The sequence below is a fragment of the Morone saxatilis genome, unplaced genomic scaffold (genome assembly GCF_004916995.1).
Source record: "Morone saxatilis isolate NCDOM2014 unplaced genomic scaffold, NCSU_SB_2.0 Contig16, whole genome shotgun sequence".
NCBI lineage: Eukaryota > Metazoa > Chordata > Actinopteri > Moronidae > Morone > Morone saxatilis.
In genome coordinates this window covers 6,599,507-6,615,019 of record NW_023339718.1, presented here as the reverse complement: position 1 = coordinate 6,615,019, position 15,513 = coordinate 6,599,507, and the positions used below count along the sequence as shown (strand labels likewise).

General features: G+C 37.7%; 3 protein-coding genes across 3 annotated transcripts in view; all 3 read left to right on the top strand.

Moving 5' to 3' along the window:
- Positions 1 to 4,735, top strand: part of LOC118325645 (arrestin domain-containing protein 3-like) — a 5,466-nt gene extending 731 nt beyond the window's left edge. The window contains exons 2-6 of the mRNA XM_035658397.1: positions 1,252 to 1,309; positions 1,451 to 1,598; positions 2,263 to 2,359; positions 3,039 to 3,295; positions 3,473 to 4,735. Of these exons, the coding sequence (XP_035514290.1) occupies positions 1,252 to 1,309; positions 1,451 to 1,598; positions 2,263 to 2,359; positions 3,039 to 3,295; positions 3,473 to 4,159 (1,247 nt within the window). The 3' untranslated portion in view covers positions 4,160 to 4,735. The remainder of the gene's footprint in view (positions 1 to 1,251; positions 1,310 to 1,450; positions 1,599 to 2,262; positions 2,360 to 3,038; positions 3,296 to 3,472) is intronic.
- A 508-nt stretch (positions 4,736 to 5,243) lies between these two features.
- Positions 5,244 to 12,145, top strand: LOC118325646 (arrestin domain-containing protein 3-like; the record flags this gene model as incomplete). The annotated part of the gene is given in 6 exon segments (XM_035658399.1): positions 5,244 to 5,400; positions 6,153 to 6,210; positions 6,302 to 6,449; positions 7,492 to 7,588; positions 7,892 to 8,148; positions 8,272 to 12,145. Coding segments are annotated over 6 exon segments (1,086 nt in total), but the record flags the coding sequence as incomplete, so codon positions are not given.
- A 605-nt stretch (positions 12,146 to 12,750) lies between these two features.
- Positions 12,751 to 15,513, top strand: part of LOC118325644 (arrestin domain-containing protein 3-like) — a 4,807-nt gene continuing 2,044 nt past the window's right edge. Inside the window, exons 1-4 of the mRNA XM_035658396.1 lie at positions 12,751 to 13,049; positions 13,822 to 13,879; positions 13,971 to 14,118; positions 14,847 to 14,943. Of these exons, the coding sequence (XP_035514289.1) occupies positions 12,794 to 13,049; positions 13,822 to 13,879; positions 13,971 to 14,118; positions 14,847 to 14,943 (559 nt within the window). The 5' untranslated portion in view covers positions 12,751 to 12,793. The remainder of the gene's footprint in view (positions 13,050 to 13,821; positions 13,880 to 13,970; positions 14,119 to 14,846; positions 14,944 to 15,513) is intronic.

Sequence of the window (15,513 nt, the reverse complement as noted above, 5' to 3'; positions counted from 1 at the left end):
ATATATATATATATATATATATAATCTATATATATAGATATATATATATCTATATATATAGATATATATCTATATATATATATATCTATATATATAGATATATATATTGGGTATATATTTTTTTTTTTTGGGTTTATTTCCTTGCCTGATGAGGGAAAGTAAAACCATATTTTGCTGAGCCTTAGCTGTGAAACCACATAATCACTATTGCATTACAGTTGCATCCAATTACTTAGGTAGGTGGGGCAAGCATCAAACGGGAAGCTGATCCTCAAATGCATCATGTGAGGAAAATGACATAAGCTTTAGCTAGTTTTATCATGAGGTCATGAAATTGTCATAGTTACAGTATGGCACAAACCTTTGATGGAAACATGAGTATGGTGTGCTATTGCAACACAATCAATAAAACATGTGTTAATGTCATATTTCTATTTTTGGAATTGATGGATGTTTGGCTGTTTTTTTGTCCCAATCACCCAAAACAGCGCTAAGAGGGTTTGCTAATGTTGAAAATGATCAGCCTTGCAATATAGAACCATTGTGTACTCTCCGAATGCTCTAGATTAATGGTTCCCAACCTCTTCATGTGGTCGGACCCCTAATCAACCACAAAGCCAGATAGCAAGCACTAATACACTAATATACTAACCAAACCAAACCTAACACTCATTTCAGCTTTGACTTCTTAACCCATCCTAACTAACCCTGAGTAATCTATTGCAGTAGAATGCAGTAGAGATACAGAAAGACTTTTCCTGCAGTAAAATGTGTTCAATAACATTTTGGAGGATGGTGGTTGTGATTCCACACACAGTGCATGTGAAATTATATCAAAGTATGAACTCAATTGTGTGATATATATATGCTTACACTAGCCCAAATTTATGATAAGATGTGCTGTCCCAGTCAACCAAATGTTACAAAAAAAAAGATTTAGACAAAAGGGTATATCACACGTCTTTGGAATATGATATAACCTTGTTTCATCTTCAGATTGGGAGTTCACGTCTTCAGTATTACAGAAATGTATCATGTGTTGGTCTAATGTTTTTTAATTTATGGCAAGAAAGGTTCCACAAGGCAGAAATTAAAAAACTGTACCAATCACCCTTTAAAAGAAGTAGCTACCACAATATAAATGTTTAAATCCCACATTTAAAACTTTAAAAGGTCCAGTGTGTAACATTTAGGGGGGTCTATTGGCAAAAGTACAATACTACTGTTACACCAAAATTCTTTCCCTTTCAGAAACTGTAGTTCCTCAGGGAATCCATGTCTATTCATTCAGTATTCAAATACCACCAGGGTAAGTACAGTAAGACAGTTTACTAACATAATGTTTGCACTTTTTTACAATGTCATAAATAGCCTACTCCTGCACATTCTATAAACTCATGTTAATTAAATTCAGATTACACAACGTTAATCTGCTGGTTCTCCATCACAGGAGCATGCCTTCATCCTTCAGGGGGAGTCATGGAAAGATTGTCTACAAGCTAGAGGCCAAGCTGTGCAGGAGTTGGAGGATGGACCATACAGTGGAAAAGGAGATCAATTTTGTCTCCAATTCCTTTCCAAACCTTCAATCTCTGATGGTGTTTAAAATATAAAAAATATATATACACAAATCTCTGATATGTCACTAGACAGAATTATAACACAGCATACTATGAGGAGACTATTTGTTATAAGTTACAGTGGGGGCCTTTGTCTTGGATGCAGCACTCTTGTTGCAGAAAAGAAGAGAAACGGACTACACACAGATAGTATTTGCTGAGGTTTTGAGATATCCAGCTCTGAATTCATTTCCAGAACATTTCATGGTAGGGAAAGCACAGTTGTAATTAATAGCAATAAATGGATTCCAATTAGAGGCTCCAGCTATTGCACATGCTCAGTCGCATGTTTGGTTTCCTGTAATACTACACTAAAAGCCATTTGCTCCATATGTGCTTTCCCTGCTATGCAAGTAAAATTGTCTGCTGTGAGGAAGGCACAATAGAATTTGAAATTATATTTGTGCAGCAATTTCCCAGTTATTGTGAATAATTGTGCTGTGGACAGTTTTCATAGATATCATTTCCTCTGTAGAAAGTAGTTCCAGTGCAGTGATACTCACTCCTGGTCCTGACGACCTGGGTGTCTTTCGCTGCTCTGTAACTGTAATAAATAATATTTATAATAATAAATTTGTACTGTATTGTCTAGCAAATGGCAGTAGATCAACAGTAATTGTTTTCTCTGTTTATTGCATTCCAGTCACACCAAGTTGGTTCAACAAACAAAGAGATGGGGTTTTTCTCAAAAGGAAATGCACACATGGATGTGACCGTTGACAGGAGAGCTTATGCTCCAGGTAGTAAAATTCTTCTTCAAACATGGTAGGTTTAAGTCATGGAAGGATGACAAAAAAAACCTGTTGCCATGTGATGGCTGTTACACCCAACATTTTGGACAATTATAATAAAACAATCTGCAAGAATGCTGTTGACATTATAGTTGCCTTATCAAACTTATTACTTTTGCCAACAAGAAATAAATTGAACTTTTTTTTTTTTTTTTAAAACAGACGTTGTGACATGTCATGCAGGAGAAGCACATGTGGAAGTAATAACACCGGCCGCATTCCATTTAGTCCATTCCAGTACCCTGGTAGTGTGTGCTGGCTTACACCTGTGCTTATTATGTCTGCCATGAAAATGGTCTGTTGTCAGTGATGGTTTTAGTAAAGCATGAAAAAAAGAGTTGATAGAAATTTGGGTTAAAGTTTGGAGTTGCTAGTTCTGTTACCTGATATACGTTCATTAAACTAAATAAAAGAAAAAAGACCATAATTGATCAGAGTTGGTCTGATACAGTAGAACTTTCAAATAACATGCATGAAGTAAGATGTGGGTGGGAATTAGCTTTTCAGAATCATTCATATAAGATGAGTAAGTTTTGCTGTCTTTGTATAATACACATTCTGGAGCACCTATGTGTTCCTGTGTGGCAAATGACAATTAATCAAAACTATTGTGTTGTTCTCCTCATAGGTGAAACTATCACAATTGTTGCAAAAATCCACAATACCTCTACCAGTGAGATGACGCCCAAATTCAGTTTAATCCGGGATGTGATATACCGTGCCCACGGCAATACCAAAACTGAGAACACCGTTATTCACAAAGTGGCTGGCGACTGTATTAAAACCAAAACACAGAAGCATGTTAAGTGTGCAATGAAGATTCCCCGTGATCTGCTTCAGACAATCCAGAATTGTGACATTATCTCAGTGGAATACCATTTAAAGGTATGCAACAGTGTATCTTTATTTAAGTATAGTATTTTTATAGATGTACTTTTGAGCTTGTGAGAAAACCTTTGACCCATAAACATTGATAAAGATTTTTCAGATTTGTTGAGGGTATCATATGCTCTCTTGCTATTCTATTTTAAAAAATAAAGCATCATCTGCTTTTTTACTCAGGTGTACCTGGACATCAGCTTTGCTTTCGACCCAGAGATCATTTTCCCTGTGGTCATGTTTCCTCCCGTTATGGCTGCACATTTCTATCCAGCTGGGGCTATTGGGGGCCCAAGCAACAGCGACTTCCCTCCCCCTGCGGTGGCTACGGGTCCCTATCCAGGTGGGGCTTTTGGGGGCCCAAGCAACAGCGACTTCCCTCCCCCTGCGGTGGCTATGGGTCCCTACCCAGGTGGGGCTATTGGGGGCCAAAGCAACGGCAACTTCCCCCCCCCTCCGGTGGCTATGGGTCCTTATCCTACATCCCCACATTCAGGCACTTATGGACAACCAGGAGTCCAGAATTATTCAGCACCACCACCTGCATACCCTGCTCACACGAGTGGGGACTACAATAACCCAGTGCCAATGGCTTCTCCGTATGGATCTCCATTTTCATCTTCCTCATCGTCTTCTGTGCTTCACCCTCCACCTACTGCTCCAACATTTCACACACCCCCATGTGCCCCAGATATCAACCCCCCTCCTTATCCTCCACCGTTAAACGTATCCCCGACTGCTCCTTCGTACAACATGCTGCCTTCTGCGCCAATGATGAACTCCGACTTCCTGTCTCAATCAGATGAAGCTCCTCCGGCATATTCGCTCCTCTTCCCACCTTCTGCTGCGGAAAAATCGGATGCAAAATAATGTACGCCAGTAGTTAAAATGTGCAATCAATCACCTGAATCGTGTCTTTAACACTATATTAAAATTAAAAAGCCATTTTGAACAATATGTAGTATTCGTGAAAAGAATAATATACAAAATAGGACTTTTGCTTTGTATGTGATGTGTTGTTTTCTGGTCAGTTCCGGTTTGTAGTTGGCTTTGTTCAGCTGATAACATCATTACTCAAGCCCCAGTCATCGGGATACACTGTGCATTTTATGTGCCTTGTTCAGCTCAAGTGTGCTAGACTGATTTTTTATTTTTATTTTTTAACACTATACTTTATACTTACTTCCTCTACCTCTTCTGTTTGAAGGCCATAGTTGACAAACTGGAAAACGTGCTGTGTCAAGAAATTTTATTTAACTATGTATTCTTTTAAATTAAAGCAACCAACTAAGAGCCTAATATGTATATTTTGCCCCCAAAATTAAGTCTGTTGAGTTTAACATGGGACGACTACCTCTGTCTATTTTAATACACAACTTTGCGAACCTTATTTGTTCTACTTTCAAATGTTTTCTCTACATTTGAATAAAGAACTGTTGCGTAAAAGTGTCTCTGTCAATTGTTCACTTTGTCGTAGCTACACCCTTTTCTTTCCACTTTTAAAGATTAATCATTAGCCATTTTTCTGATTAATGTAAATGTGGAAGACACTGATGTATTAAGAACGATTTATATTTACACATTTTCATTTCCCCTGTGAAATAGCCACGTTGAACATAGTACTTAAAAAACTTTATAAGATGTTATTCACCTTAACGTTGTGTCGGTTATATAGCCTTGAGTAGTATAGTGTTACGACAGCAGAGTTGATGTAAAGTGTGTTGTAATAAATGTTGTAACTGGGTTTTATCTTATGACCTCACTCTTGGGGTGGAGCCATTTAGAGTTCAGTTGCTGATCTGAATGTCAGTAGTAGTAGTAGTAGTAGTAGGACTTAGCAGCCAGCACATCTAAAATGTCTCGGATAACGGACTTTAAACTGACTCATGAAGCTGTCAACCCACAGGACACCTTTTCGGCGGGAGATACTGTGACAGGCACAGTCACTTTCACTCTGACAAAAGAAACCAAAGTGAAGAGCCTTATTGTGAAACTGAAAGGAGACGCGAATGTACACTGGACGGAGGGCAGTGGAGACGACGAGAGCAGTTACAGTGCGAACAAGAGATACTTCAAACATAAAGAATACCTGGTGGGAGAACATTCCAGAGGTAGGCCAAAGGAATGTGGAGGCCCTTTGATTATCTTGCTCATCTTGGAGAGAAGTTGTGTTGTTTTTAAAGCACGGGTGTTGGTTTGATAAGATGCATCTGTGTGTCCTGTTAACTCCTTTCTGTCTTTTCAAACAATACTTAATCTATTTTTTGTCTCAGTTTTCCCACATTACATGATCTAATTAAGAAGGCTTGAATACCTTATTGTAATCTAGCAGCTAGAAATGATGTGCATAAGTAAAAAATTATAAAGGATCCTCTTTAATTTCGTATGGAAGCCGAGAACGGCCATGGAATTTTTTTTTTTTTATATACACTGTTATCTCGTGATAACGACTTATTAATTCGTTTTCTCGAGATAACGAGATTATTCCTAATTGACAGACACTGTTATTAGTATGTCAGTAGTCATCTATTGTCACAACCTTTTAGGTGAAATTATTAATAAATATCATATATCAATATTTGGTTCAGTTTTTTGTGTTTTCTGAAAAACCTGAAAAAATGACGTAAGAAGGTGTCGAAATATTGGTAACTGAGGATCTGTCTACGTGTCAGGTGACTGATCTTATTGCAAAGATTACATTGTCCAAATCCACTATTTCTTCATATAAAAATCTTTGGTGTTTTTTTTATCTTTAAACTCATTCTGAAGTACTGAACATAAATGTTGATTTACGCATATTCCCAGAACCACCATTGATAAGCTATTTACAGGAATTGTCAATGATTCTCACTTCTTTTTTTAGGCACTGTACTTCCCCAAGGAGACCACTGTTTCGCTTTTGAGCTTAAATTCCCACAGGGGTAAGTGGGAATATCTAGCATCTAGCATTAGCACTGTATTATTGTTTTCTTTCACATAGAACTGCATTTGTGGACTGCTTCTGTCTTACAGGGACTTTCCGTCATCCTTCAAAGGGGAATATGGAAAGATCGTCTACATCCTTGAAGCAAAGATGTCGAGGAGCTGGCGAATGCCTTCGAACGTACAGAAAGAGCTCAAATATGTGTCAAAGTGCTTTTCACTCCCTGGCCAAGTAGCGGTATGTGTGACATTACAATGATACAAATTGATCTACTTCTGGAGCAACTGAACTGGCTTTTGGCTGCTGAAAAGGAAAATAGTTAGGATATTTGAAGCAAACAGTGGAATCCATAAGCACTGTTGTCATTCAGTCAAATCAGCGATTTTTATTGGTAAGAGTATATATACAAATTAACTTCCATCACATTAGCTAGAATACAAAAATCTGTCACAACACTGGGAAGGAGGATTGAAACCAAATGCAATAAGAGAGGTGAAAATAAGCAGGGCAGGGCACATAGTCAAAACTTGAGGGTAAACAGACAGGAAGTACATTTAAGCAAGACACAAGTGGAAGAGAATTACAAAATAAGACATGAAATAACTCCAAACTATGACAGAAATGTAACAGAATCACATCAATCTGTATATCAATACATCTCTACTTTAACAGATCATAATAATATCCAGAATTAGATGTGAAACATCGCCAAAGTAAACATAATTTGGAATATCAAATAAATCTGAACCAACTACTCACTCAGGAACAATAACAGGCAGTTGTATTTGTCACTGATACAAGTGTTGTATATGCCTGCTAAAATCCCAATTAAAAAGGGGGTTAAAAAAACACACTCAGCAACAAAGGACAAAAAAACTCTTCAGTTCAAGTACAAACCATGAATGAACTCAGTCAGGACACTCTTAGCACAAACTGACAGAATGGAATAGAGGGGCTTGAGGGAAAGGCAATACTGTTAACAGTTTAAGCAACAGGACATACAATAATCTGTTTGTATCATATGTCAATTAATATGCTTAATAACGGACTATAATAATAGAAGATACCACTAACTGAAGAGAGTGTTGAAGTGCACATACAGTATTGTTCAACACCAGCTTAAACCTGGCAAAAGAGGATTTATGTTAAGGTGTTTCTGAACAAGGATGGCTTTATCTAAAAGTTAATAGCCAGATGACTTTCTCCTGGACTTTGAATTTCAACCATATGAGGCTTTGAGTTGACATGAAATAATGTTTGTTTGTATGGTTTATTCTAGTGTCCTCAATCTGGTTCCGTGAATAAAGACGTTGGGGTTTTCTCCAAAGAACGGGTCCAAATGTCTGCTACCGTTGACAAAAACATTTGCTCTCCAGGTAAAGTCATTCCAGCTTACTTCAAACACAACTAAGTGTCAATGCCAGATATAAAATACAGTGTATTGCCAGATATAAAATACAGTTTATTGCCAGATATAAAATACAGTTTATTGCCAGATGATATCAGATGTTTACAGCTTTGTTCATTCATGTTTCATTACTCAGTCACAAGGAAGTTGTTCAGGTGTTAATTTATTAACTTTATTAACAATTTTACAGCACTGAAATACTGTATATGTGTATGTCTATGTGTGGTCATATTATTCCAGAAAACAATCAATAATATGTTTTTTTTGATAGGTGACACTTTATCTTTTGTTGCCAAAATCAGCAACTCCTCTTCCAAAACAATGAGGGCCAAATTCAATTTACTGCAGACAACAGTGTACCGCGCCAGTGGTTCCACTACTTCCAGTGAGAAAAGTCTGTGCAAAATGGTTGGGGACAATATCCCAGTGAACTCGGAGGAAACTGTCTCCTGCCAACTGAAGGTTCCTGTCGATGCCATCTACACTCTCCATAATTGTGAAATCCTCTCAGTTGACTATTGCGTCAAGGTATTTAATTATGTAATGGTGATGTTACATCAACTCAGGAGTGAATTCATTGCTTTGGCAGTTTTATTCCAATAATTTCTGATGTAGACAGCTTTTACTTTTTGATATATTTCTGTTTCCCAGGTGTATTTGGACATCAGTTTCGCCACTGACCCAGAGGTGATATTTCCACTGAACATCGTTCCTTCTGGCTTTGCTAACCTTCACCCTGGTCAGGCTATGGGTCCTTACCCAGCTGGGGCTGTTGGGGCCCCAAGTTACAGTGACTTCCCTCCCCCTGCCTTCCCTACTGGTCCATATCCTATGCCAGCAGGTCCAGGTGCTTATGGATACCCAGCACCAAATCCCACTCAACAGCTGAACCCAACAAGTGGCTACAATCAGTGGCCACAACAGCCTGCTCCGTATGGCTATCCAAATGCAGCTTTCCCACCAGTGCCGTATCAAGCCCCTACTGCTCCACCTATGTTTCAACAGGGAGAACACAAATAGTCTAGAAATACAAACACATGATGAGGGAATTTGAGCTATTTGTAATGTTTTTCACTGGGTTTATTACTTTTATTACAAATGGTTATTCATTCATGACAATGCAAAACAAATGTTTTCATGCCCTTTAATTCGACCAGTAGCTGTGTCCTCATCTTCACTGAGACATGGCTCCACCTCAACATCCTGGACCAGTGTGTTCAGCACTGACAGAACACAAAACACTGGCAAGACGCACCAAATCATAACAGATGTTATCTCAGGACTGCCGGAAGTACTGCTTTTAATGGATAAACAACTGTTTCCTGTTTCCTGAAGAAACAGGAAGGTGACCCATATACGGAGTTGCTGCAGCGGCCTGGGTTCATTATGTGAATTATGTAACTTGGTTTTAAAAATCCAGGCTTTCCAGAGTATTGAAAGACAGAAACAGAATATGCAAAAGAGTAAACAAATGAAGACACAGCACAAACGGTAGCCCACAGGGATTTATTTTTTATTTGAAAAGGCCTAATGACCAGTAGTAGTTACAGTAGTTACAGGTGGACAGTCACCCATAAGACATGTATGTTGCTTTGATCCTTGGACAATAACAATAGCATTTCAAAGGAAATCTACACTTTTGGGACCATGTATGTCCCCCTGAAGAGATATGAGGAGGAATGCATGGATGCTCCATTCATCTATATAAGTGATGTATGCATAAAGGGAGGTTGCATGAAGTTTTGATCTCGCCTACTTGTATGATTTATGACATATGTTGCAAGTGGCAAAAAAATACTCTCATATTATTTCACACATTAAACATTAAACCTATAAGTGGTAGTGCTAACTACCAATTGCACAATATACGTTTACTCTGTTCTAAGTTTAGAATCATAGGCTATACATAGGCTGCATCCAGACTGCAGGCCAAAGTGACGCTAATCAGATTTGCTCATATATCTGATTTTAGCATGGCAGTGTGAACAGCATAAATCATATGGAATCTGATCTTTTTAATTCATTTTCAAATGTGGTCTCAATCACATCCACCTCAAATTTCTTGCAATGTGATCTCAGTGTGAACAGTCATATCAGAATGCTTGTGACTTTTACATCACTTTAGATTGACATTCATCGTGTGGGTCACTTCAGGACTGGGAATCTGTTCACACTGGATTCTGATGTAGACCACATTCAAAAAATAATGTGAACAGCCAAACAAAATAATAAATAAGTAAATATCTGCAGCTGCAAGAAGAAACTTTGGCAGGTATATTGTCTCAGGCTGATTGCAACTCATATTCAGCACTACAGGAATGACATTGGCTCCCAGGAAGTCAGGCTCTCAGCAGTCACCACACTGGGGAGTGTCTGAATGCACCAAGACCCGTATAAAGGTGTCCACCTGTAGCCCTGCATCTTTTGTGGTGATAGTGACAAGACTGGGATATGGGCAGAGAGGCAAGCTTCCAGACATGCTCATGCTCCAAGAAAGGCCACCTCACCCCCTTTTTGGTCCCACACAAGAATTCACTTTGGTCTTCCTTTCAAGGAAACATATGAGTATTTTGGAGAAGGGACAAAAGTTTACATAGCATCTAATTGTACCATAATCAAATTACTTTAAACAAAGCCAAAAAACTAAGGAGGATATATATATTATAATTTTACTAAGTATATAAAATGTCCAGTGTTAGTTAGATGTTCTTTTGCCTCATCTTCTTTACTAGCAGGGCAGCAGGTGGCGGACACTTGTTAACCAGACATTGTGCAATGGGAGAGACAGCAAACATAACTGACACCAACACCAACCTCTCCACCATCTGGGGAAATCGTTGGAACCTGGGACTCTTCCAAGTGCTGTCTCTGATATAGACAGATAGGCTAAACTATGTAAGACTCTCACTGGCAGTAGTTTACTGAATGTTGTCTTCCTACAGTATGTGACTCTTAAAAGTAATATATAAAAGTATATATTTTTAGATTAATTACTTTCCAGCCAGCTAGTGGTGTCAGGTCATGCCAGTGTAGTATAAATGTATATTTGCTGAAAATTGGGACAGACTTTAAAGGAAATCCATTGTATATAAGAATGAATCATATTATTTGTTCATTTCTGTTAACAGCATCACTGTGAAGTTATCATAGCAATGCCGATTCATGTTGCCTTTACATCAGGCTTGTCTTGCATGAACTGATTTCCTTCTTACTACTGAAGATAGACAAACACAACTATCACATCCACCATCAACACTTCGAATTGACTTGTTCTTGATTTGTATGTTTAATTTTGCCCACTTCCAGTTGAAGGTCTATCTAACTGATATCAGTTGCATGATGTATTCTGCTGTGGCCTGCAATTAGATTACAGATCGCCTGCTTTCAGGCCGAGGATCTAATTTAGTTAAGTGCACTTAAGACAGCCAGCCACAAAATGGCACCACTGTGACTTGTTTTGATCAGAATCAGAATCTTTATTTGTCATTGTCACAAGTACAACGAAATGTGGCTTATACTCAGGCCAAAGAAATAAAACCTGTGATGTTCAGTTTTGGTCATCGCTTCTAGTTGACTTGTGTCTTTTTTCCACCACTTCAGTTGAAGGTACAATGGGCATTGATGTCACACAACCATATCCTATAATACATTAACCTCTCTCACGCCAGAGGACCAAATCTCCTGCATATCCCACCATGGTTTTCTTCAGTATGAACTATGGTAAGTTTGGTAAACTGTAGTCAATTAAAGACTGAATGTATCCTCTGTATTTCCTATTTAATCCATGGAAATGTCCACAATACTGTATTTTGGTTGATAAAGGCCTTAGCAATTTTCCTTCCAGATTTCTTCAGTGTAAATGTAGCAACTTTTCTACCACTAGGCAGAGCTGAGAAACAGCAACGTTTATGGTGGGTGTGGTGCGTTGTAATATTTGGAAAGGAGTTTAAATAGGCTTTTATTTTCAGGTTCAGAGTCTTGACTGAAAATGAACTAAAGCATGAACAACAATCATATCTTAGAAAGATGTAAATGTTGTTGAAACGTGGGCTGTGTAAAATGAATGATGTATGGGGATTGGCTGGTAGATTACAATGCTGGTACTAAGCTCTTTGGCTCTGGTCCACTTGCATGTGACTCTTCCTCAGTGTTTACTCTGTGAGTGCCTCAACACACACCAAAGTACACATTTTATATATTTGTATAGATTTAATGAAACATGCAGAAGACGGACGAGGACATACTGAAAAGAAATAAGTCTACTTAATCTCCTGTTCCTTATCAACTTCCCCTGTATTTCCTGTGCCCCTCCTCTTGTTTCTAGGACATAAAAACTGGACAACATGTACAGTATCAAGAAAAACACCTTTGATGTTTTATTTTTAATAAAGTGTTCAACAAGGAGGCAAAATATATACTTTCCTTTATTTTCAAGTCTGTGGAGTTTAACATGTGACAGCTACTTCTGTCTGTTTCATTACATAATACTTAGCAAACCTGATTTGTTCTACTCTCACACTGGCAGTGTTTACTCCACATTTTAATAAAGAACTGTTGCGTAAAGTCTCTGCGAATCTTTCAGTGTGAGTGAGAACTATTTCTATTATAAATACTTAATTCTGTTGTATTTCTTTTATTTCTAGGCCACAAGATAGCACAGCCCTTGGTGAATAATCTAAAGATACACCTATTTCTTTCCTTTTTTATTATTATTCCTCTCTAACTAGAAAACTCACATGGGAACACTTTGTTATAACTACTTCCTTTGGTTGTATTTTTTATTTCTAGGCCACGAGGTAGCACAAACAAAACCCACATAATCTGTTTTCATCAAAGATACACCTGTTTCTTGCATCTTTGTAGATACCTCATTATGTGGCGAATCCACTAAGAATTTTGTATATTAAGCAACTTAATGAAACTTAATAATTTCTCAAGTGCCTAATATTTAACACAATACTTACCCTTAACCTCAATTCCATCTTAAATTGTGAAAACCTGACTAGCCTTTTGTGCAATTGTTTAAAAGTATGTTGAAATACATGTTTCAACTTCCTCCAGTTTAGGTAATATTTGGTGCGTTTCCATTTCCCTCTTTGGGTGGAGCCAACAGGACTCCTGCTCCACAACCACAGGTGGGACAAACGCAACGCGTCCGGCCGATACAGCCGCAATGTCTCCCATAAAGGACCTCAACCTGATTTATGAAGCTGTCAACCCACAGGACACGTTTTCTGCAGGAGATACTGTTATAGGAACAGTCACTTTCAACCTGACAAAAGAAACCAAAGTGAAGAGCCTCGCAGTGAAACTCAGAGGGGACGCGCACGTACACTGGTCAGAGGGGACTGGAGATAACAGGAGATCTCACACGGCGCACAGGAAATACTTGAAAGTCAAAGACTGTTTAGTGGCAGAAAATTCTAAAGGTAAGCCAAAGAAATGTGTTGGCCTATGTGGCCTTTGGGGTCTTTTGTGTTAATGTACTTGTGTTTGTTGCTGTAATCTAGTCTGTGGAAATCCTGATCCATCTAATTATGTTTGTAGTTATGATATTTTTACATGTTGTACATTCCTTGTATCAAACCTGTAGCAAAACTCATATACGTGTCACACATAGTTGATCCCGTGAGGACGGTTAAAAATGTTGAATACACCTGGCGCAGTTCACCTATTTCCCTAAACTCGTGTCACGTGTTCCAGTGCGCCATGTGATCGCATAACAAGATAGTGTTGAGTTTTAAAACCATGGGAGTTAGTTTGATAAGATTGATGGGCTTGTATGATTTTTTTATCGCCTTAATATCTTTATTACACATATATTGCTTTAAAAAAGTGGCACCTGAGGATCTTAACCCTGTCTGGTTATTAGGTGACTGCTGCTTTTTATTGTAGCCTATACATTGTCCAAATACATTATTCTTAAGATATGCTTTTTCAAAAAATCCAAAAAATCAGGAAATTGTTTCCTTCCAGTGCTGTCTACAATCCACAAGTTTGCACAAAACAAATGAGTCTTGACTGTTATCTATTACTTGTATGTATAGGCTACCATTATGGTACTTTTCTTATATATACACATTCTGAAGTACTGCATATACAAATGTTGTTGATTTATGATTGTGAACCACATGAAATAAAGGCTCTGTCATTCATTTGGTATCTACAGGAATTGTCAATGATTCTCACTTCTTTTTTTAGGCACTGTACTCCCTCAAGGAGTTCATCGTTTTAAGTTCAGGCTTCAAATCCCACAGGGGTAAGTGGGAATTTCTATCATCTAGCATTAGTACTGTATCATTGTTTTCTTTCACATATAACTGCATTTGTGGACTGTTTCTGCCTTACAGGGACTTTCCATCATCCTTCAGGGGGATTCATGGAAGGATTGAGTACATCCTTCAAGCAAAGATGTCGAGGAGCTGGCGAATGCCTGCTGATGTAAAGAAACAGCTCAAATTTGTGTCAAAGTCCTTTTCAGTCCCTGGCCAAGGAATGGTAGGTGAAACATGACAGTGATACAAGTTATTCTTCTTCTGCAGCACTTAAACTGACTTGTGGCTGCTAAAAAAAGGAAGATATTTAAGATAGGCCACATGACTAAGAGGAAAGGCAAACAATGGAAACAGGTTTAGCATCAGCAGCACCTGCAGTAATCTGAGAGTTTGTGCAATATGACGATATGTTAAGGAAACGTTTGCGTACACATTAGTCAAGAGAGTGTTTAAAATGTACTGATTGTATGGCTCATTAGCAACATGTGCAATATCACTGCCATGAACACCATGAACGCAATATGTAAGTTCTTGCGTAAACTCCCACATTTTGTAATAGGCACCAAAATATGTCATAATTTATTATACTTAATATAATTTTGTAGGAGATTTTATTACATATTGGGTTTTGTGTTTATTACAAAATGCAGCAGATTGTCACAAAATATAGGTTATATATACATATAAAAAGTATTACATTTTGACAAATTATTACATAATTTGTTCCTACTGTTATGATTAAAGAATCAAGAGATAGCATACAGTATAGATCAACACCATTTTAAATATTGTTAGGTAGGATTAATGTTGAGATGTTAAAGATTTAACTTTTTATGGTGAACAAGGATGGGTTAATCCAAAGGTTAATAGAAAGAAGACTTTCTCCTGGACTTTCAGCCATATTAGGCATTAAGTTGATGAAATGATGTTTGTTTGTATGGTTTGTTCTAGTTTCCCCACTCTGGATCAGTGGATAAAAACGTTGGGGTTTTCTCCAAAGGACAGGTCCAAATATCTGCTACCATTGACAAAAGGATTTGCTCTCCAGGTAAAGTCACTCTAGCTTACTTGGAACAGAACCAAGTGTTGATTTATATGGAGAACCGCAACTGCCAAAATCAAAAATAAATGAATAAATGAAATGAATGTGCCATTAAATGCAGCAAATATATGACAACACCTATTTATTTATTTTACAATTAAATTTTCCATTTTATTTATTAATGTATTACTTTTAAAATATGTTTATGCATTTATTTATGTATTATTTTCCCTTGGCATTTACCCCCTATTTATTTCCCCAAACCTATTTATTTCTTCATTTACTTTTTACATTATTCATTATGCAAATGAATAAATTAATGTCATTCAAGGTGTGTCATGCAGTGACCTCTCTGCCTATGTTGTTGCTCTGCCTCAACGCTCAGTGATTTATGGAGTTTCTTGATGGAGAGATAGCTTAGCTACTTCTTGCTGAAGTAGCTGCTAACCGGTAGTTAACTTACTGTTTATCTGGTTTGCTTTTCATGGCACAATACCAGGACTCACTGATTAAAGTACAACAACACAACTTTATAACTTTACTTAAACTTAATCATACTTTATGGAAAACATAACT